This window comes from Ahaetulla prasina, chromosome 1 (genome assembly GCF_028640845.1).
Source record: "Ahaetulla prasina isolate Xishuangbanna chromosome 1, ASM2864084v1, whole genome shotgun sequence".
Taxonomy (NCBI): Eukaryota; Metazoa; Chordata; class Lepidosauria; order Squamata; family Colubridae; genus Ahaetulla; species Ahaetulla prasina.
The window spans coordinates 23,225,448-23,247,128 of record NC_080539.1 but is presented as its reverse complement, the minus strand read 5'-3'; the positions used below and the strand labels follow the sequence as shown (position 1 = coordinate 23,247,128).

At 38.8% G+C, this 21,681-nt stretch overlaps 1 protein-coding gene across 1 annotated transcript in view; it reads left to right on the top strand.

The window, feature by feature from the left end:
• ZZEF1 (zinc finger ZZ-type and EF-hand domain containing 1) overlaps positions 1-21,021 on the top strand; it is an 81,135-nt gene extending 60,114 nt beyond the window's left edge. Inside the window, exons 38-55 of the mRNA XM_058164416.1 lie at positions 253-427; positions 798-934; positions 1,276-1,553; positions 2,383-2,557; positions 2,943-3,075; positions 3,960-4,156; positions 5,221-5,340; positions 6,412-6,597; positions 7,498-7,598; positions 8,334-8,469; positions 9,122-9,481; positions 10,431-10,574; positions 12,902-13,070; positions 14,954-15,052; positions 15,540-15,705; positions 17,319-17,469; positions 17,556-17,627; positions 17,992-21,021. Coding sequence (XP_058020399.1) covers positions 253-427; positions 798-934; positions 1,276-1,553; positions 2,383-2,557; positions 2,943-3,075; positions 3,960-4,156; positions 5,221-5,340; positions 6,412-6,597; positions 7,498-7,598; positions 8,334-8,469; positions 9,122-9,481; positions 10,431-10,574; positions 12,902-13,070; positions 14,954-15,052; positions 15,540-15,705; positions 17,319-17,469; positions 17,556-17,627; positions 17,992-18,066 — 2,874 coding nt within the window. The 3' untranslated portion in view covers positions 18,067-21,021. The remainder of the gene's footprint in view (positions 1-252; positions 428-797; positions 935-1,275; positions 1,554-2,382; positions 2,558-2,942; positions 3,076-3,959; positions 4,157-5,220; positions 5,341-6,411; positions 6,598-7,497; positions 7,599-8,333; positions 8,470-9,121; positions 9,482-10,430; positions 10,575-12,901; positions 13,071-14,953; positions 15,053-15,539; positions 15,706-17,318; positions 17,470-17,555; positions 17,628-17,991) is intronic.
• The last annotated feature ends 660 nt before the right edge of the window (positions 21,022-21,681 follow it).

Below are 21,681 nucleotides of genomic sequence, written 5' to 3'. Positions count from 1 at the left end.
CTGAATTACAGACATCACATATCTGGAGAGCTCTAACTTGAGAAGGCTAGTTCAGATATTAGGAATGATCCCCTTTATTGCTTAATGATAGGAGCATTTCTTCAACAAGGAACGTTAGAATTTTATTCTATTGGAGCAGTGCTGTTAAACTCGATTGCGAATAAAATGGCTAAAATTAAAATAGCTTTTTTCTTAAAGTCAGTAACTGCTTAGAAATACGGTTTGAAGTTAATCTGTTAATTTTTTACTTAGGGAGATGGAAGCACTACTGAAATTCAGACTTCTATAAATACTAAAAAAGAGAGTAAAATGAAGATTGAGAACAAACTTTCCAATGGTCTTCCACCAAAGAAAGAAATGATATCACAAGAGAAACAGACACTTGCTTTTAATTCAGACTTACTTGCAAAAGAGAGCATATCCCCAGGTAAATACTACTTTTTAGCTCCTTTATTTAAAAAAAAAAGAAATTGCTGTTCAATTTCCTGTTTCTTGCTTGTTTATATACATTCTTTGCACCCAACTCTATTACTATTGGTCTTCTCCTAATATCAATATATTATTGTTAATTTCTAAATGGCCTAAAATTTTCCAAAAACTGACCCCAACTAGCAAATCTTCAATGAAAAATGAGTAATTGCTAGCAAGCATGATATATGAAATGTTAAATGGAATTTTAGAGTAATCCTTATTTAATACTGCAAGTTGATGCATTGTAAATCTGCAGTGATTGTGATATTACTAATGTTTTCAACAGTAAGCATAATTTGAGGAAGCATTTTTTGTTTGTTTTGCAGATGTTGAAGTTTCTGATGTTTTGCCTACACCCCAAGCTGAAGAAAAAGCCATGCCTTGTCAAGAGGAAGTATTTGCCGAATGTTCCCAGAAGAGGATTCTCGGGTTATTAGCTGCAATGTTGCCACGCCTGAAATCTGTAAGGACCTATCCAAATTAGGGAAATCAGTAAAGGAGTTTAAGTGCCTGATAATTAAGGAAGTAAGAAAAGGGCAACCCCTCCAGAAGATCATATGAATCATTAATGGTTCCATCAAAGATTTTGAGAATAGGAAGGAGCTTTGTAGGACACCACATTCAATCCCTTCCTCAAATTGTTTCATATCCAGTAGAGCTGTTGTTGGTTCAAAAATGAAAAAAAAAAAAACAACCTGCAATTTATCTAGCTTTGAAAAACTGAACTTACATTAGTTAAAATAAAGTATGTTGTGTCATTCCCCTCTGCTGATTTCCACATTCTTTCCTATTTTCACTTTGTAGGGCTTAACAATGTCTCTAATTAACTTGGACCAAATCCTTCCTCTCATGTTTGATGTTGTGATCTCCAATGCTGGGCATTTAAATGAAACTTACCACTTAACCCTGGGGCTCCTGGGACAGTTGATTCGGAGACTGACTCCTCCGGAAGTGGATGCTGCTGTGAACAAGGTCCTCTCCACCAAGCATAGCCTTGTGACTGCTGGTGATGGTTCCATAGTGCCAGAAGGCTGGAAAACCACCCATCTCCTCTTCAGTCTGGGAGCAGTCTGCCTGGACAGGTCAGTTTTCATGATTGCTTAACCTCAAAAGCTTTTAATATGTCCAGGTGACGCTTACTGTTATAAACCTGTCATGGAATGGCAGAATGTTGAAAAAGTTTGCAAGCATGGCTGCTGCTGAAAACAAAACCCTAAAAAGCAGTAAATGCTGCCTTCAATAAAAAACAAAATTGAGGCTCACAAGAAATTAGTAAGAGCGTGATGGCACAGTGGTTAGAATGCAGTACTGCAGACTAATTCTGCTGATTGCCAGCAATTTGGCAGTTCGAGTCAAACCTGCTGAAGGTTGACGCAGAACTTCCATCCTTCTGAGGTCGGTAAAAAGAGGACCCAAAATTGTTGGGGGCAATATGCTGACTCTGTAAACTGCTTAGGGATGGATATAAAGCACTGTAAAGCAGTATATGAGTCTTAAGTGCTATTGCTATCAGTAGTATTAATATAATTTTTTTTAAGGGAAGAAAGAGAGAAATGGGAAATGCTGAAGATAATCCTGTATTATAGTTTATTTGAAAATAGAGCTAAATTTTAAACTTTGCAAAACTGTTCCTCCTAGAGCAAAGATCTCAAACTCACTGCCTGAAGGCCACTTGCTGCCCTCCAAGTCATTTTCTGCAGCTCATTACAATCCATGAGGGAAACAGTAAGTTCTGCAAGAAATGTCCCTCTTAGCTGACAGGATCTACCCCAAGAGAAGGCAGCCCATTTCAATGGGAATTACAAGCGAAGCAAAATAGTCATTGGCCGCTTTCAGTTTTGCTGATGTAAGACAGGCAGATGCGGGAGTACATGTGAAGAAAAATAATTAATTCTAACTGTTGGTTTCTAGCCGTGTCGGATTGGACTGGGCGTGCACCATGGCAGACATTCTGCGAGCGCTGAACTCCTCCCCTCAGTGGCATGATGTGATTGGTGCCTTCACTGACCACTGCATCAAGCAGCTTCCCTTTCAGTTGAAACATACCAACATTTTCACATTACTGGTGCTTGTTGGCTTTCCAGAGGTGAGCATATTAAGGCATGTGCTTTTCTAGGCCACTTTCTGAAGCTGCAAGTAAAAATGCAGCCAAGACATAAAATTTAAATTTGATTGATTCCAGGTGTAATAGACAAAAGCTATATCCAGGCATTCTTTCAGAATAACAGTCCAGATGAATCATATAAATTGATGGACTATAATTTGTGTCAATTTACATGTGTATATAATTATGTTACATAATTGTCATAGATATAAATGAGGTAAATTTAGATTATGATGGCTATCCCCTCCCTCAAATTGTCCAGTAAATCATAGTTTTACTTGTAGCTTGTTTGGATAGAGAGCAAATCTAGCTGTAATCTACCTTAACTGAACAAATGTCATCTGAATGTCTCTTTCCAACTCTACAGGTTCTATGCATGGGAACCAAATCAGTGTATATGGATAATGCAAATGAGGCCCACAATGTGATCATCCTCAAGCATTTCACAGAGAAGAACAGGGCTGTGGTTGTGGATGTTAAAACCCGAAAGAGGAAAGCAGGTTCATGTCACTCATGTTTGGATATTTATTTACATCTTGTATAAAGAAACTTAGTGTGTGTGTGTGAGCTAAGTGGAAAAATAGCACTATTACAACCGTGCTTTCCTTTTCCCCAGTCACAATTTAGTCCTGGGATAGTTGGCATATAGCTGCTACCTGTAATTATTAGTTTCATATCGTCCACATTTGCTTGCCTCCTAACCATTACTGCTTTGGAACGGTTATCCTAGTACTGGGATAATTAACAAGAAAGGAATTAGTGTTTGTAATTTACATTCATTATAGAGGAAGAGATTAGAAGAGAGTAAGCAGGCACACATTGGGGATTATTCCAGCTGTTTGCATAGCATGCTTGGTGCTGCCACTGCCACTATGTCCATTGTGTGCTTTCTTACTCCTTTGAAATCCCTTCCTCTCCAATCTCTCTGCTCTGCAAATAAAAGGGGAGAAAAATAACAGGACAATACACACTGACTGTAATGGTGATTCCATAATTATCCCATAAAGGATGCTGTGAAGGTTGTAAATGCGGGCATTGGTTGTAAAAGTATTTTTCAGCACCATTGTAACTTTGAACAGTCACTGAACAAGGCAGTCAGTAAGCTCTATATTGAAATAAAATATTAGAAGTGGCTGAATGTGCATCATATGACAAAATTATTTACTACGAGCCTATTCTTAATCTATATTCTGTCTACATCATCTTTCTGTAGATGTAAAAAAATATAATTCTTCAAAGAGTTTATTTTTGAAGTGGATCTGAAAACCTTTTTGTATTTTTTTCACATTGCATCGTGCTAAGCCAAGGCCAGGCTTAAGTAAAGAGAGCTGAATCCAGGACACCTACCAACTGAAACCTCTGTATTTATCTATTTCTGTTTTAGTAAAAGATCTCCAGCTGATTAAGCCATGTGAGGAAGATGATGCGGAGTCTCAGGGCCAGCTCCGCCAGTATCTCCAATATTTTGTGTTTATAACTAGCCATCTTCTCCAGACCAGCATTGACAGTAGCTTTTCAGAGGCAGTGGAAGCAACATGGGTTTTATCTCTTGCTCTGAAGGGACTTTACAGAACACTTAAGGTACAAAAACGGACAAAGATTCCCAAGGCATCTTACGACCCAGGATTATATAAATCATTATGGGGGTAGGGGTGGGGGTGCATAGAAAAAAGAGCACTGGTGATTTCTGATAAAGAAACAGAATCACAGAACTGGAAGAAGCCATTTTGTTGTTGTTGCTCAGTTGCTTAATTGTGCCCAGCTCTTTGTGACTCCATGGACTCCACAGCATGCCAGACCCCTTGTCTTCCACTGTCTGCCAGAGTCTTCTTAAGCCCATGTCCACTGTGTCACTGTTACTATCTAACCATCTCATCCTTTGCTGTCCTTTTCTCCTTTTATCGTCTATTTTTACCAACATCAGGATCTTTTCAAATGAGACATCTCTTCTCATTGGTGGCCAAAGTATTTGAACTTTAGCTTCAGAATCTAAGAGGCCATTTAGGCCAACATATTCAGTTCTCTGCTCTGTAATCCAAAGCGTTAATTAAAAATGGCTGTCTAGCCTTGACTTTGAACCAACCATCTTAGGTTCTTTAAAATAACAAAAAGAACCCAAAGAAACAAGAATGTCCACTAAGAATACAGTTTAAGAATGTTGATCATTTTTATTATCAAAAAGTTACAGTTAAGACAAACGCCAATAGCCAAAACCCCTTTCATCCTTCTAAAAAGTTATTTTCAATCTTTATAATTTAATACACAAGCACTGTAATCCAAGATTATGTTTTCTTGATCAGGGTTATTATATACTACACTATTTTTGCTTTTGGAAGGAGTCTAGATCTAATTCTATAAAACCAAGATGAAAATGTGATCTTCATATGTTCAGTGCCTTTCTCATGTAACAAAAAAATCATTCCATGTCTCAATATGTCCAGCATATCTCAACCTCAACACAGTTAAAATATGTGAACTCAACAGTATTAAGACATGTGAATTCCCCCAAATCCCCAGCTGCCTGGGAAATTCCAGGAGTTGAAGTTCACACATTTTTTAACCTTGCTGAGATGGAGAAAACACAATAAGCTATCGTTCTTAGTCACAGTGTTAACGGTTGCCATTTTTTTTCCTGTGATCAACAGACACATGCTTTTGAAGAAATCCGCACAGCCTTCCTGCAATCTGGTTTGCTTAAGCTTTTGGTGAAGAAGTGTAGCAAAGGAACAGGCTTCAGTAAGACTTGGCTCCTGAGAGACTTGGAGGTAATATAAGCAGCTGAGCAGGTTCTTCCCTACGAATAATAATTTGAATTATTTTGTACATCAGCAGTTCCTGCTCATTCTTGTGGTTTTGTGTTCTTCATAATTCTAATTATTCATAATTCTTCATCATTCTAATTATGCTTCAACTAAGCTAAGGAATGTTAAATGGATGGTGTCGCTAGCCTTTTTGCTCCAGACTGAATTGATATACACACAGCAAACCTAAACAGAATGCAAATTGAGGGAGAGATGGGGGCTGGAGGCTTTGTGAGTCTGTTATGGGATTACATACAGCAAAATTTTGTGACAGCCTTATTTGAAAATAAGAGTTCCATGGCACAATTCAATAAATGAGTGTTCACTTCATCATTTACCAATATATTATTATTGATTATGTTCATACTTTATTGATCAACTACTAACGTGGTTCCCCAAAAATACAACCTACTCCAAAAGTAAGTCCTAGCTTGATTTTTACACGTGCGCCCAATATAAGCCCTCCCCACAAAATAAGACCCTAATTAAGACCCCGCCCACTCCAGGGTGCACAGGTAAAAATTAAGCTAGGGTGGGGATGAGGGGGTGGAGCTGCCCTACTATTTACCTTCAGACAGTTGCAACCAGGCCTCGCACACCAGGGCCCATATTCTTCTGCAGCCAGCAAGGCTTTCCTGAAGGCCTCTAGCCGATAACAGAGCTCCGGTTCAATCTGGAGCTCTGTTATTGGCTGCAGAGGCCTTCAGGAAAGCCTTGCTGGCCTTACTGGCCGAAAAAGTTCCTGAAGGCTTCTGTCAGTGAAAAGGAGGCCGAGAACAATGCGCGCAAGTGAGGTGAGTCAGTGGACGACATCCCCCCGCCCTGAAAATAAGACCTGGTGCCTTTTTTGGTGGCAAAAAAATATATAAGACAGAGTCTTATTTTCAGGAAAACATGGTAAAATCTGAGAGTATGGCTAAAGGCTTAAGAGGAAGCAGCTTTACAGAAGAGAAGCAAATCTGGTCTGTAATTTGTCTTGTAATTTGAGTAGCTTTTCGATGGAATTTAAGTTTTACCTTGTCTTTGTCCTTGCAGATCTTGTCAGTCATGCTTTATTCTTCAAAAAAGGAGTTAAACTCCATGGCTGAGCAGAAGGACTTAGAATTCAATGAGCAAGATCATGAGCAAGCAGTAAATGAGACTGTTGACACTTCTGATGCTGAGCAGAATAGGCTTGACCCACTGGAGGGCTTGGATGAAACCACCAAAATATGCTTCCTGGTACTGTCTTTTAATGTGCAATGAATGGGGCAGGGACAGTGCTTCATTTGTTCTCAAAAGCACAGCATGTAAACTTGTGTTGCACTGTGCTTGAGACAACAAGGGATTGGTCCTCATCGAGGCAAAGGGCAGGCCTAAGAATACAAGCAGAAATTTCAGATTAGTGTTTCACTCAAGGGAGAAGGCTAACTGGTATAGAAGTCAAGGAGTGCAGCCATACAGTTTGTCCCCCTGAAGTTGTATTCCAACACACCATCTCTGCTTCAATGTTTAACTTCAGTTTGTCCCAAAATCCAGATAAAAAGTCATGTTAGCATGTTACAGTGGCAAAAATACAAGACTCAATTATGCCTGAATGATCAGTAGATTAGGTGTACTACCAGTTTCATGGACTCTAGCCAACTTCAAACAGATACATGGTTTGCCTCCGAAGTGGAGTCTAGTCCATATAAAAAAAAATCTTGAACAGATCTATCTTATCTATTTCAGGTAATACTAGGTTTTTAGTGTTTTTAATTCTTTGCTGTTTTCTGTGAAAGTAAACGTAATGAATTGACAGAAATTGCATTGACAACCTGATCCTTTCCAGGCAGATCTTATCTATCCAGCCAGTATAATGACTGTATGGGGTGGGGGTAGGGTATTTGTGTTTTGTGGAAGCCTAGTAATTCAGATTCAGATATCCACTCTACAATTGTGATACTTCCACAATAGTTTTTAGGGACATAAGGAAAAAAAGTTGGATTTTTGGTGTTCAGTGGCAATGAAACATCTGGTAAAAAATATTTGCAGATGGAAAAAAAAAACCAAGCAAGCCAAAACCAAGAACCCAACAATTCAACCCTGAGCTACATTAGGAAGTATTTTTCCTCACCTAATCAGAGTTAAACCTATTTTCAGATGACACATGATGCTCTTGATGCACCTCTACACATTCTTCGAGCCATGTATGAATTGCATATGAAAAAGACAGATTCTTTCTTCCTAGAGGTTCAGAAGAGGTAAGAGAATTTCCAAACCTGACTTGGAATGAAAAGTTATGTATCCATAGAGACTTAATTAATTTATTAAACAAGAATACCTAAACAGGAAACTAGCAGATGGCCAAGAGTTTATTTTTAACAATTGCTGGTATTGTGCCATGGGGCAGGGGGACTACCTGTATTTCTAAATGAGCTACGGATAATTTTGGGGAAGACAAAAGCACCATTTCAAAGGACAGCTTTCTTGTTGGCCAGGTTTTAGTGAGGAGAAGTATTTACTGTGCAAGAAACATTCCATCATGGTCTTTCTCACTTACAAGCTTAAATGGCACAATCCCAGTGATAGGCAGACCACTTTTCTAAGATACCTTTATGCCATAATCTTTTGATAAAATAGCCATTTCCAAGCTGTTATCCTTTCATTCTTCCTAAAAATCATGGTAGTTCCTGCCCAGCACATCCACAAATTTTCTTGACCTTAGAGACAGAGGATAAATTACTTGCAATCAGTTACCTTGTCTTTGAAAACATGTTTATATTTCAAATTAAAAGTGTAAGATAATCTAAATTACATGGAACATGGACAAGGTGCTTAGAAACAAAGAAAGCCACATGACCATATAACTGCTAATATAATGTAGCACTTGATGGGATGAAACACAGGGAAGTGGTTTTAAGAGTAGAAATTGCTCAGCTCAAAGGTACTGTCTTTAAATTCTGACAGTAAAAATATTTCTGTGTGTATTCTTAAAGATTTGATGGAGAAGTACTTACCATGGATGAAAGGATCCGTACATTGGCTCAAAAATGGCAGCCCAGTAAGCGTTTACGCACAGAGGAGCAGAATTCCAAAGCCCTGGATACAGATATGATCATTGTGCCATGTTTGGTGAGTGTCCTGTTTTATGCAAAGCATCTCTTTTTTTTACTTTATTACGTGTATGTAGTAATATCTACCGATACTTCCATCAAATGTGATCATTAACCATATTAGCTGGAACTGATTAGAATTGTAGTCTGAGCATCTGGAAGGACACAGACATTGAAAAATGCTTATTGATTGCAATGTACACTGAACTAATATTGCTATTCTTCAATCATTCATTGGCATAATTGTGAGATATTTGGGGAAGCAGAAATTTAATACATCTAGAGGATATTAAACTAGAAATTCACAACAGGAAATATGACATATCTGCAGTATCAAACCCTTACATTCAGAACGTACTGTAGAATGTTAATGCATTTTTAAACACTACTGTTCATTTTGGAGAGCTTTACAACATACTGTCTTCAACATACATCCGGTCACTTAGGTGCAGGTGATTGGCTGATTCAGCATGGTATACCATTCAGGATTTTAGGTATGAACAAGCAAGACTTGAGTTCCAGCCTCCACTTAATCATAAAGACCCATTACAGTTTCTATTACTGACACTTTATTTTTAAAAAATCTCACAGTACATGGGCAGCATCCAAAAGCAGGGTAGATTTTGAAATGAGACAATTTCACATCTACTAAGACGCCTTGTATGTTACAGTCCAAGCCTGCTCCCTGCAGCAAAGCCACCGAAGAATCCAACCCAGTGACCCAGAAACTCATCACCAATACAGAAAGTGACCTCCAACTCAGCTACGCCAAGCAACGCCGCACCAAAAGTTCCGTCCTCCTGCATAAGGAGTTGGACTCCAGAAGCAAGAAAACTGTGCGGGGTTATCTCTACCGAGTCAATGAAGCTACTGCTGTCCTCTATGCCAGGCATGTCCTTGCTTTGTTGTTGGCTGAGTGGCCTGATGATGTAGCAATAAGCGAGGAGATGTTAGATCTCAGTGGCCCAGCACACATGACATATATCCTGGACATGCTGTTGCAGCTAGAGGAAAAACAGCTTTGTGAAAAGGTAATTTGTTTTATCCCTCTGATTTGGGAGCGAACCGGGAAAAAGTAGCTTGACACTAGCAGACAAATCAGTCCCAAGCAACAAATGCAACTCACTTGTTTTGTTTTGTTTGGGACAATTTTGTTTTTAATATGCTAGAAGACAATATTTTAGTCTTCTATTCAAGTTGGATCTCAAAAGGAAAAAAGAGATACAGAATATTCCCATTTTTCTCATTTCATTTTTCCCCCCTTTCCTTGTTACCCGGCTGTCTCAGTTGCATAATCAGATTATCCAGGAAGACTGTATGAAGTTCATGACAGAAGAGTTCAGATGTAGGATGTCTCTAAGAAATTGTAAAGCACTCACTTGACATGTAGATCATCTTGGTTCACTCTCAAACAAAGTGATCCTGGAATGCCTGAATATTTGGATAGCTGCTAGTCATCTGTAAATGGAATTGGGCTAGGTGGGCAATAGCTACCTTATTTTCTCAGGGAGAAAGCATGCTTCCTGTTTTAAGCATAACTGATGTTACTGGAGCAGTCCATTAATACTAACGAAAATTCTTAGAAACTAGAAACCATCTCCTTCCTCCTAGTTTTCTTCTTTAAACTGGGGAAAAAAAGGTTTGAAATTGCTTCCTAATCTCATTAAGAATGATCTCTAATTAAACTTATTCATACTTAAATCTATGAATCCATTCCAAAGGAGAAATAGTGTATATCGAGCATATCTCTATTAGTAATGTAAGAGTAAGTTCTTTTCTCACTTTTATACCTCAAGGTCTTGGGCAAAAGCAGACAAGGGCCATCCAGTGTCTTTCTGTTTCTTCTCTTACTTTACTTTTCTTGTTTCATTACTCATCACACCCACTTGTATTTTTTATTGATACCAAACTTAGCTTTAACCAACATTTATTTTGTGAATCACTTGTGCGGTCATTCCCCCACCTTGATCTTTCCTACAGATTCTACTGAAAGTGCTCCGTGGATGCAGTGGAACCATGCTAGCAAAGATGGCACTTACAGCCTGTCAGTTCATGGAGGAACCTGGGATGGCGGTCCAAGTCCGAGAGTCCAAGCATCCTTACAACAATAATACAAACTTTGAGGTACTATGCTTAGTAGTCTTGATGCCAGGTGAGCAAAATGTCAGTCATGCTTGCATTGGCAGTTCACAGTTCCAAATGAAAAAGATCATCCGTATTGTTCTATTTTATCAAAAAGGTGGCTATGGTCAACCCAATTAAATGCCTTGCTGTAGACTAGATACAAGGCTACCGAAGAAGCAATGGTGGGCTGAAGACAGTTCCGCAAAAAGCGAAGCTGATGACTGAAGTGAAATGAAGAGCTGACCGATAGACTCGCTCTTTGATAATTGATCTCCAGACAAGGAGAAGACATGAGGTCACTCACAAGTGCTGCAGACTTATTCCTCACGAGGAGACTGTGAGAAAGCAGTCTCTGGCAGGCTTAGAGCTCTGGGAGATGAGGGAATGGCCTTTTTGCTGAAACTCTGGTTGGCACCTTTGAAAAGGACACCGGCTTTGTATGCTTCTTTTTCTAAGCGCTTTCGGAAAATACTTACTTACTGCTTTTCAGCTATTAGGAACTTTTGGATCGATCAGTTTTACAGCACCAGATGGGTTTCCCTTAATCCTTAGTGAAATAAGTTTTAAATGCACATTTAAGGGTTTTAAAAAATGGATTGGAATAAACAACAAAAGGATGGTTAAAATTTTGATTTTAGAAAGTTACAAATGGGTCAAGGGTCCAGATAAAATATTTCAATCTTGTTCTTGAAATAAGATGTTGATACTGATTCTAAGGAGTCCTTCCCATTAGAAAATTGTTTTTTTTAAATTCTTAAAAACATCTATAATAAAATAAGATTTTAAAAATTAGACTAGAAGGTAGTAAATATTATAATTAAAGGAAAAAAACATTTAAATTTGATTCTGATGAGATTGAGACTGATTTGAAAGTAAATTTTAAAATGTCAGGAACAAGACATAGAAAAATATGTTACATTGGACATACAAAAGAAATCAACTGATGTCTTAATAATTGAAAGTGATATACAAATAACAAATCAATAATTCTTTATCCTGGATAATTTTTTATATTTGATTTTAAATAAAGACTTCTTAAAGCTTTGAAGAATTTTGTGAGAAATGACAAAAAATGAAAAGAAATCAAAGTTCTGGGACATTATTTGAAAGTACTAAAGATCAAGATTGTTAGGAGAAAAAGCAAGGGCTATACAGGGTTTTTGATCAAGGATTGCCAGAAATTACATATTATTTCTGGTAACCCTTAATAGACTTTTACTGACCTCCGGATAGAAAAGACAAGACTTGAAGGATTTATTTATACATAAGAGATGGAATATGGGAAGTGATCATTTGTGTTTTAAAAGAAGATGATAAGTTGCTAAAATTATTTGACATAGCCAAATAAGTTCATCATAGCCACTTCCTTGATAAAAGGAAACAATAGGTATGGGTGGCCCCACTATCAGATGAATTCACAGTTGATTGAATAACTGTACAATACATGGCCCTTAATGCATCTAGGTCTACAAGGAAGAAAATATCTCAGGGGTCTGCCCTAGGCCCAGTGCAGAGATAGAAGGGATGCTCATCAGATTTGTAGATGATACAAAAATGGGGGAAATTGCTAATCCCACAGAAGACAGGTTTTGGGTTCAAAAGGATTTTGATAGACTTGAACATTTGTTTTTTTATTCATTTTGTATGTATTAAAATTTTACACCATTTATTTTCCCTAGAAGAGGACTCTAGGCCAGTGGTCCTCAATCTTTCCAATTTGGTGGACCAGCTTGGGGGGAGGGGGGGTGGGGAAGAAGAGATGATTCGGTGTGAATAGCAGGCATGTACATGAGCACGTGCAACTCCATTTGTGCAAGCAATTCATTTAAGGAGAAATGAAGAGCACTTTTAGAAAGTGGAGCAGGATAGCATCTGAGCTTTGGTGTGAGGTTAAACACAGCAGACGGAAACTTGTTGAAAGAATGGTGAAATAATTCATTTTATTTATTTAAAAATGTTTGATTATGCATTCAAAAGTGACTCTGCAGGAACTGAAATGCTTTAACCTTCAGCTTTTGGTGAGGTGGTTAGACAGACCCATGCAATTTTACCTCAGGCCAAATGGTTTTGCTCAGCTGCATGTTCCTCTTTATGGATTAGGCAAGGATGCCTTTTGCAACCCATAAATCATAAGAAACATTTTTTAATTCTCCTTGCATCAGAGGCATGAAACGATCAAGTCTCCACAGTGATTTCCCCTTTTTTGAGCTGTAGGATTCCAGTAGGTTTTCTTTAGTAATTTTGGTTAATTGGCTTCTACCCATTTGTGTTATGTTGGTATTGGACTGTGGAACACCACTATTGTTCATATGTTCTTTTATCCACAGGATAAAGTTCATATCCCTGGTGCTATCTACCTCTCAGTCAAATTTGACTCTCAGTGTAATACCGAAGAGGGATGTGATGAGTTGATCATAGCCAGCAGCTGTGACTTCATCCATGATCGACATACATTCAGTGGGCCTCCACACAAATGGACTGATTTTGAACTTCCAGGTAAACTACAAAAGATTTCTTCAGGAAACCAATTATCCCTTATATGACACAAATGTCAGAAATAACAGAATAACAAAGTTGGAAGACACACCTTGGAGATCTTGTAGTCCAACCCACTACTTGAGCAGGAGACCCTATACCATTCCAGACAAGTAGCTGTCCACTCTCTTCTTAAAAACCTCCAGTGATGGAGCACTGGCCACTTCTGGAGGCAAGCCGTTCCACTGGTTAATAGTTCTCACTATTAGTTCAAGGTTGCTTCTCCTTCATTAATTTCTATCCATTGTTTTTGTTTTTGTTTTTTTATTTTTTTATTTGCATTTATATCCCGCCCTTCTCCGAAGACTCAGGGCGGCTTACACTATGTCAAGCAATAGTCTTCATCCATTTGCATATTATATACAAAGTCAACTTATTGCCCCCAACAATCTGGGTCCTCTTTCGTTTCTTGTCTTTCCTTTTGGTGCTTTGGAAAATAAGTACCTAGTGTTTTGGGCCCATTGGACACATTTTGAAATTTTGAAAGGATGCTCTGACAATTTTTAGAAAATGGCTACTACAGCAAATATTAATTGATGAGAGTATTTTCTGCCACCTCTCTAGAAGCTCCCAGATACTCTCAACTATCACAACTGACCTTTATCTTTTAAGAAGCAAGTGGACACCCTTTCAAACAAAATACTAAGTAGTATATACTCATTGCTTGTAATTTCTAACGGTGCCTCTGAAATGTTTGTAAGAACTCAAAGCCAAATATAGGAATTAGATCTATATTTTTTGCCAAAAATGTCCAGTTTGGGGCAAAAAAAAATGCCCATTCCTGAAAATGGGTACATTTAACAACGACTACACCTTGTTTGATGTACACCTGGTTCTACAGTTTGGAATACCTCTTTATTCCCTTGCTTGTTTACAGATTGGAAAGAGCCTTATGAATGAATTCTCTCTTTGTCCTTTGCTTTTTCTTTATAACATTATTTTCGTACTAGTGCTAGTCTGAATCTATCATGATAAGATGGGAATCTTGATAAAGTCTGCCTTTATAAGTGCAGAAGGCTTGCTGTTAGTCTTCTTTGTTTTATTTAAAAATGCTATTTTACTGCATCTCTGTAAACCAAGGGGATGGGAAAGTAGGCCTTCCAGATTACGAAGACAGTGTGGCTTTTAATTTTTTACTTAATATTCCTACTCCTGCTTTATCTGTTATTAGATGCTATGGAGCCTATTAAATGGCTTAAATGGCTGATTGGAGTGTGCGTTTTCGCCAAGTTGGGGGGGTATTTTTTTCCCCATTTTGTTTTTATTTGCCTGTATGTCACCTAGAATCGCTGTGAGCGAGTAGGCAGCTATATGTGTAAGCAGTAAGAGTTGTGGTGATACTGTGGTTAGAATGCAGTACTGCAAGTTCTGCTGACTGCCAGCTGCCTGCAGTTTGGCAGTTTGAATCTCACCAGGCTCAAGGTTGACACAGCCTCCCATCCTTCCGAGGTCGGTAAAATGAGAACCCAGATTGTTGGGGGCCATATGCTGACTCTGTAAACCGCTTAAAGGGGGCTATAAAAGTACTGTGAAGCGTTATATAAATCTTAAGTGCTAGTGCTATTGCTATTGCTATATAAATTTTCTAAACTAAATAAATATACAAATAAATAAATCTTGATTATTAATTTTAAACCCATCATCATTATTAATTATAATAAATGAATATGTATGTATATAAATATATATATTATTTTTAATATGAATTCTTATAAAAACTACAAATAGCAAAAATAGTTAAAGAGACGAGTCTCCCTCCTGCAGGGGTATGAAAGAAAAAGGGAAGCCTTGTTAAACAGGTCACTTCAGGCTGTGTGAGAGAATCTTTCCTTCTTCTTTGACAGGAGATACACTATACTACCGATTCACCACTGACATGAGCAATACTGAGTGGGGTTACAAGTTTACAGTAACAGCTGGTCACCTGGGGAGATTCCAAACAGGTCAGTACTGCTTAAGTCGCACCTTGTATTATTGTTAAGTGGCTATCTTTAGTAATAATAATAATAACCTTTATTGTCACTGCACAACATATGTACAATGAGATTGGTGGAGCTCCCTTTGCGTAGGGATACTAAATAAAATAATAAATATGTACATTGAAAACTTAAGAAGATCTAATTCAGTCTTCTTCCAACAACATTGAGAGTGACCGTCCAACACATCTAGATGAGGGAAGTCAGAGTGCTGCCCTAAACAAATAAAAATAACTGTATTACCTATCTTGATTATTTTAATTTTATGAAACTGCTTTTCTAATCTCCTCAATTATACTGTATGTTTTTCTTAAGCTCTCTGTACACTTAAGCGCTCTGTGCCTTAGTTATGAACTTTTCTACGGATAAGAATATAGGATTAATTAAAGAGAAGAAGAATACAGGGATTTAAAAGAACACATAGAAAATGCAGTGTGCTTATATTGAATTTCAGGCTTTGAGATCTTGAAACAAATGCTGTCAGAGGAAAAGGTAATTCCTCATATTCCACTTGTGAAAGTTTGGGAGTGGCAGGTGGGCGTGGCCTGCAGGCAAATTGGACACCAACGGTTGAAAGCCATCCACTTGCTCTTGAAGATCATACAGTGCAGCAGTGAGAGGTACACTTTCTGATCCCACCTTTGTTTTTCTCGAGGGAATTTCTAGCTCTTGTTTTTTTGCAGAAAATGCATAGTCCACACAAATTTATAATTATAATTTTTGAGGGCTATATATTTTCATTTTAAACCCTTTCTTTAAGTTGGAATTCAGAGTGTAAAAAGTTAAATTCTCTCAGTTCCAAATGGTAAATGGAATAAATAGTTTTGGTTCACAAGTGGTTACTTAGCTCTTTTCCTACTTCTTGCTTCATAAATATTGACCTGTTTGTTTTTCCAATGAATTCAATGGTAAGTCCCTCCCAACCACTCTCAAGGCAGCACTTAATTTTTTTTCCTGCAGCCTCTACAGCAGGGGTGTCCAACTTCGCAAGTTTAAGACTTATGGACTTCAACTCCCAGAATTCCTCACTTAACATGGCTGGCTGGGGAATTCTGGAAGTTGAAGTCCACAAACCTTAAAGTTGGTAAGGATGGACATCTCTGCTCTAAAAGGGATAGTCTCTTATCCCAGTTGTTGCCTTGCCTTGCTCTAGAGATAATGCACAATGGTGAACTCTGTGGGCTATTCATGTGACCAGAACAGTCGGAACTTTCCCCCTCTCTTCTGTTCCTTTTTCCTTTAACTTAGCACAGGTGCCATGGTCAGCAGCCGCGTGTAACTTACTCTCTTGAAGATCACTGCAGTGGCTGAGGCCAAGCATGGAGACTGGGCCTAGTGGTGCGGGAGTACTCCCCCACCCCCTCATCTCACCGTGGTATTCCTTTCTATGTTTCCCCAAGAAGAAAGCAGGACACATTGCCTTGGGTTGCCAGCTGGCACAAGTCACAAGGACTTTGGGAGCAGAGTGAAATATCACCAGTCCGCAGCTCAGACTGAGATCCCTCACCACAGTAGGCAAGCACCATTCTGCCACACCTGTAGCTGCCTTCTTGCCTGCATCTTAAGGAGAGACTTACATTCACTATCTCAACTATCATCTGGTCAGATGCAGAACCAGATAGCAAGGAGCAAGGAAGTAGAATTATCCTTAGTTAAGGAACATGGCCAGCAATTAATCCCCAGGTCCCCACTAGGCTTAGTCAGAAAGCAGGGTGTTTTTTTTACAACTACTCAAGAACATCTAGTCATCAATAGTCTTGAAAGACCCAAAAATCATTTGACCCTTCAGATGCCCCAAAGGTTCTAGCCAGAAAAATAGGCAGGCACCTCAGGATTCCATCCCTATTTGTAATCAGCTATGTGTGGTTTTCACACCTCAGTGCCTTATTTCTTTTGCACCTTTTTTCGAGCTTCACATTCTAAGGCTGACCAAAGTACTCTTATTTCCTTCAAGAAGAGGTCTTGAGCCCTGCCTTCATAACGAGTGGGCAGAGGATGCATACTATCAATTGCTCCAGCTCCATTGTGTAATATGAACATTTACACTGTTGCTTTTTAGTGTGGTTGTGTGTAAAGCCTAATACTTGGATTCATAAGAACTACAGGGATAAAATGGCATTCAAAATAGTAACTTGAGAAATTGGTATGCATACGTAAAACAGCAGTTAGCAGTCATACCATTTGCGGGGCGCTGTCTTTCATGCTAATTCTAACACACCATTTTTCCCCCCAGGGACTGTGATCTCACTTTGCTGAAGCCACTGTGGCATCTTTTCAGCCACATGGAAAAAAACATGAAGTATGAAGTGACTAAGCCAGGGGTCCTTCTTCCACTCCACCGGGCACTCACTGAACTTTTCTTCGTTGCTGAGAGCAGAGTTAGTGTAAGTCATTTGCTTTCCTTTGTTTTGCAGACCACAAATGTGTGTTCCTATATTTTGCTTATGAGCCTCACTTTTTCTTTTTGCAGGAACTTGGGTCTCTGCAGGATTACTTGCTTGCCTTAAATTCAGAAGACCATCTCTACCACTGTACAGCCCAGGTAGGGCAGCCTGTTCCTTCTGTTCTAAATCTCCTCCATGGAGTATCTTGAAGAGTTGAAATAAATTTGAAATGGGAATAGTGTGAAGTCCTTTGGAATGACTAAATTGGCATCAGGCCAATGAAACCAGAGACATTGTTCCCAAAATTAGCTCAAATACTATAGTAAGAAAAACTAAGTGTTTATTATGTTCTAAATCTGCTTTCTCTTACTGGGGAAAGCTGACTTTGAAATTCAGATTAACATGCTGAATTGAACCTGACAAAAACTTTAACAGCCAATGGCATTTCTCGATAATAAATGCAATTTGCTTTTAACCATCTTTCTGCTTTTAATTGTTGGGTTTTTTTGTTTGTTTTAACAGGCCCTGAAAAACATTGCTGCTATTAGTCTTGCCATTAACTATCCCAACAAATCAACAAGTCCCTGGAATGTCTAGGAATGTCTTTTGCTGCTCAGAATAACTTAGTTCTTGTCCAGAGGAACCTTGGTGCAGGCGTTTTCGCTCGGTCCACAAATCGGAGAAAGGCAGAGGCCCCTCCTGCTTCAGTGTATGTGCACTCTGCAGCCAGCCAACCTTTCTTCCTCCCCAACCTAGATTCTGTAAGAGCAGAAGCGCACATCTGGGGAAATGGGGAGAATACCCTGGAGCACTTCTGGTGCCATCAAGAGTTATGTATGCACTTCATATCTTTGGAACAGTATTCACCCTCTGAATCTTGGAAGAAAAAAAGGCAGGGAAGAGGGGATGAAGTTCCCCCAAAGAAGGAGAACTCAAGTCATCTTCTGGCAGTCATCGCATCCTTCGGTCATCCTGGGCACACCCTCTCCCCAGAAGGCTAATGAGCGAATGAACTGGAGTTAGCAAGTAGCAGCCTGTAAATGCCAGAATGAGAATGGAAGGAGCAAGATGTTTAAGAGGGTTTTAGACTACAGCATGGCAGAAAACTGAATTGCTGCCTTACACCCTTTTTTTCTTTTGAGACGTGAGCTCCTTTCCTAGCAAAGGGGCAGCTTCCAGGATCATTTCCTACAAATGAGCAAAAAGAAAGAAAGAATGTATTTTCTGGGAAGAGCAGGGTAGATTTTGTGGGCGGTTATGGAATGATAGTGTTGGAGTCCCAATTCCTGGAGATGTCATACAATAAAAATTCCCGTGGCCCGGAATATACTGTATTTGCTCTTAAGAAAGCAAGAGAAAGGAAGGATTTCCCTCCCTCACATTGAGAACAGGGGAGGGGGAGTGCAACAGGGTTTTTTTTCCCTTCCACAAGATCCTAGGAATACTGTGATATAAAGAAAGTGAACTCTTCATCTTGCTTTTCACAACAATAACCCCAGAGCTCCTTCTGAATTGGGAAGACATAAGATCTCAAACATGAAATACATAGGCTTTCATTTCTCGCCTCAGGAAGGAAAGTAGCAGTGCAGGGTAGGGGAGATTTTGTTGTTGTTGTTTTTGTCCTCTCCCAGGACAACTGCATGGAAAGCTAGGTGCTTCTATGTGGAAACCATATATTGCCAGTTGTATATTTATATTCTTATCAAGCTTGCCAGTCATCAGTTGTGCTTCGGTATATCTTTCAGGATTTTCAGAATCCAGGGGAAAATGCACCTGGAGGATCTGAACATTGTGATGGCAAATCAATGTAGGGAAACACATCAAATATAATGCTCCTACTGAAGCGTTAAAAAAAGAAACCAGTGTTTTCTTCATAAAATATCTTTTTAAAAAGTGGTTGATCTTTTGAAAGCGAAAGAAAGATTCGGTGTTTTCTCAATCTTAGCAATTTTCTGATGTTCAAACTTCCAACTCCCAGAATCTCCCAGACAGCAAGGCTGGGAGTTGAAGTCCACACATCTTAACAATTGCTAAGGTTGCCAAACCGCAGGCTAGATATAACTGCTGAAGATGATGCTGGGTGATTGCATATTGGTCTTCATGATTGTGCCAAGGGGCTGGAGCTTTCCTGGCTTAAGCAATACATTATAGGAAAAGTGGAGACTGCTTGACTGTTTACAATGGCAAGTGTCAATCAGTGTTTTAAAAAAACCCTCCAACTCTCTTCTCTCTCATCCCTCTTCAAGAGCAGAAGCCATAACCAGCACAATCAGCTTTTGGCCAGGATGCATTCTCTCACACAATCAGATTTTCTATCCATCATAAGAGATGATCCCTGTTGTAGCAAAGATATCTATTGTCTTCCGAGCTGTATGTTGAGACAAGCTATGGATCCGGTGCAGCCAGATGGGAAGCATTTTCTGACGGAGGCCATTTCAGTGATAGTTTTATCCAGAGAGGCCAAAAATCCATTTTGAGAGCAATGTTGCTCCTATTTTTTTTTTTAAAAAAAAGTCCATCACAATTTTTAAAAGACAGGCTCTTTTGGTGGATAGCTTGTTGAAAGGGAAAAGGAACTCATGACAACTGGAGTCTCAGCTTATTTTTCTCTCTCCTCTAAAACAAATTTGCAAATTTTATTCACGGGACACAGCATGACCCCGAGACCTGTAATCAACAGCGTCATGGTATCAATTCCTCCTGTTTCTGTTCAGCTTATAATGTGTCTCTTTCTACATAATCGTATGAATATTGAAAAGAAATGAACTGTTATACCTTGTATATTGCTTTTCCTATGACCAATAAGAATTTTGAAGCTAGAAAAGGTTGAATCCATCTTTTGTTCTAACCTCTGTACAAGGAATTTACTGGGTCACCGCTGAGCATGAACATAAATCATTGCCTTACATTGATTGCTCTCTTCATTTATTTTTCTCACAGGGAAGAATTATGGCCTTTGTTTTAGCTAGCGTGAAAGACGCACATTATGCATTGAATTTAAGACAGTTAACAAACATTGCAGTTCATTATCTGTAGTAGTTTCACATGAATGCAAAACCTGAGATTTGAAGGGTGAATGGGGAGAAGAAAACAAGAAATGTGCCTACAAGTGATTTAAATTGTGTATCTTAAATTGCATCCAACATATCGAGAGACTATTACCATCCTAATGCAACTTTATTTTCCCAACATAAAACTTAAATGTTAGCAATCATTAATTTTCTTACATGCTTATTTTTTGGGGGGGTGGGAGGGGAGGGGGTGTTCAGAAAAAAAAGATTATTTTGGTTGGGGGAGGATAGTCTGTTTTGGTTTAACATAATTAAAATCAACTTCTTAGATTTATTCCTGTTTGGCTTAATATGTATTTAAAAAAACGTTATAAATGCAATGAATATATACAAATGAAGAGATATATTGTAAAAAATTATATTAAAAATGGAAGTACCAAATATGTGACTGATCATTATGTAAACATACAGTATTTGTTGACAATCAACAAAAGTGTTTGAATTGTAGGAATTTCAAATAAATGTTTTTGGACTACCAGAACTTCTGAGTATAGCATCCTTCTCCAAACTGACGCCTTCTAGTTGTGTTGCATTAGCTCCTATCTTCCCCATCCAGTGTGATGGGAAGTATATCTCAACATATTTAGAGGGCATCAGGATTGGAAAGGTTAGTCTATAGAGAACTGCTTTATTCTCTCATTCTCCTCCAGGATTGACTGATTCTGTCCTTGTCCTGTAGATGGTGCTCCGCCATTTCAGTGTGTTAGGACTAGAATTCCCATCCAGAATGTCCAGCTACTCTAGGTTGGCTGGCTGGCGAATTCTGGGAGTTAAGTCCATACATCTGAAGAGCTGCCAAGGTTGAGAAACACTGCTAAAGATGACCAACCAGTGCACTTTTCCACTTTTCATTTATATTTTTTGTGTCGTATGAAACAGGCTGATGGTCACTTCCGTGGCTTTGGTCATCAGACAAGGCTTATGAATTATTTTGATTCCGGGACCTGATGTCCTGCTATGCCACATCCTCATGGTTGGAGGAAGAGACTTCCTGGGAGATATAAACAAAGAACACTGTGAAGGTATTCCAAGAATACAGTGTATAATTCCAGCAGTATCACCGAAAGCGTGAAGGTGATCCCAACTGACTAGTTAAAGCAAGTATGCACATATATCTGATGACAGTAATATTCTAGGAAGA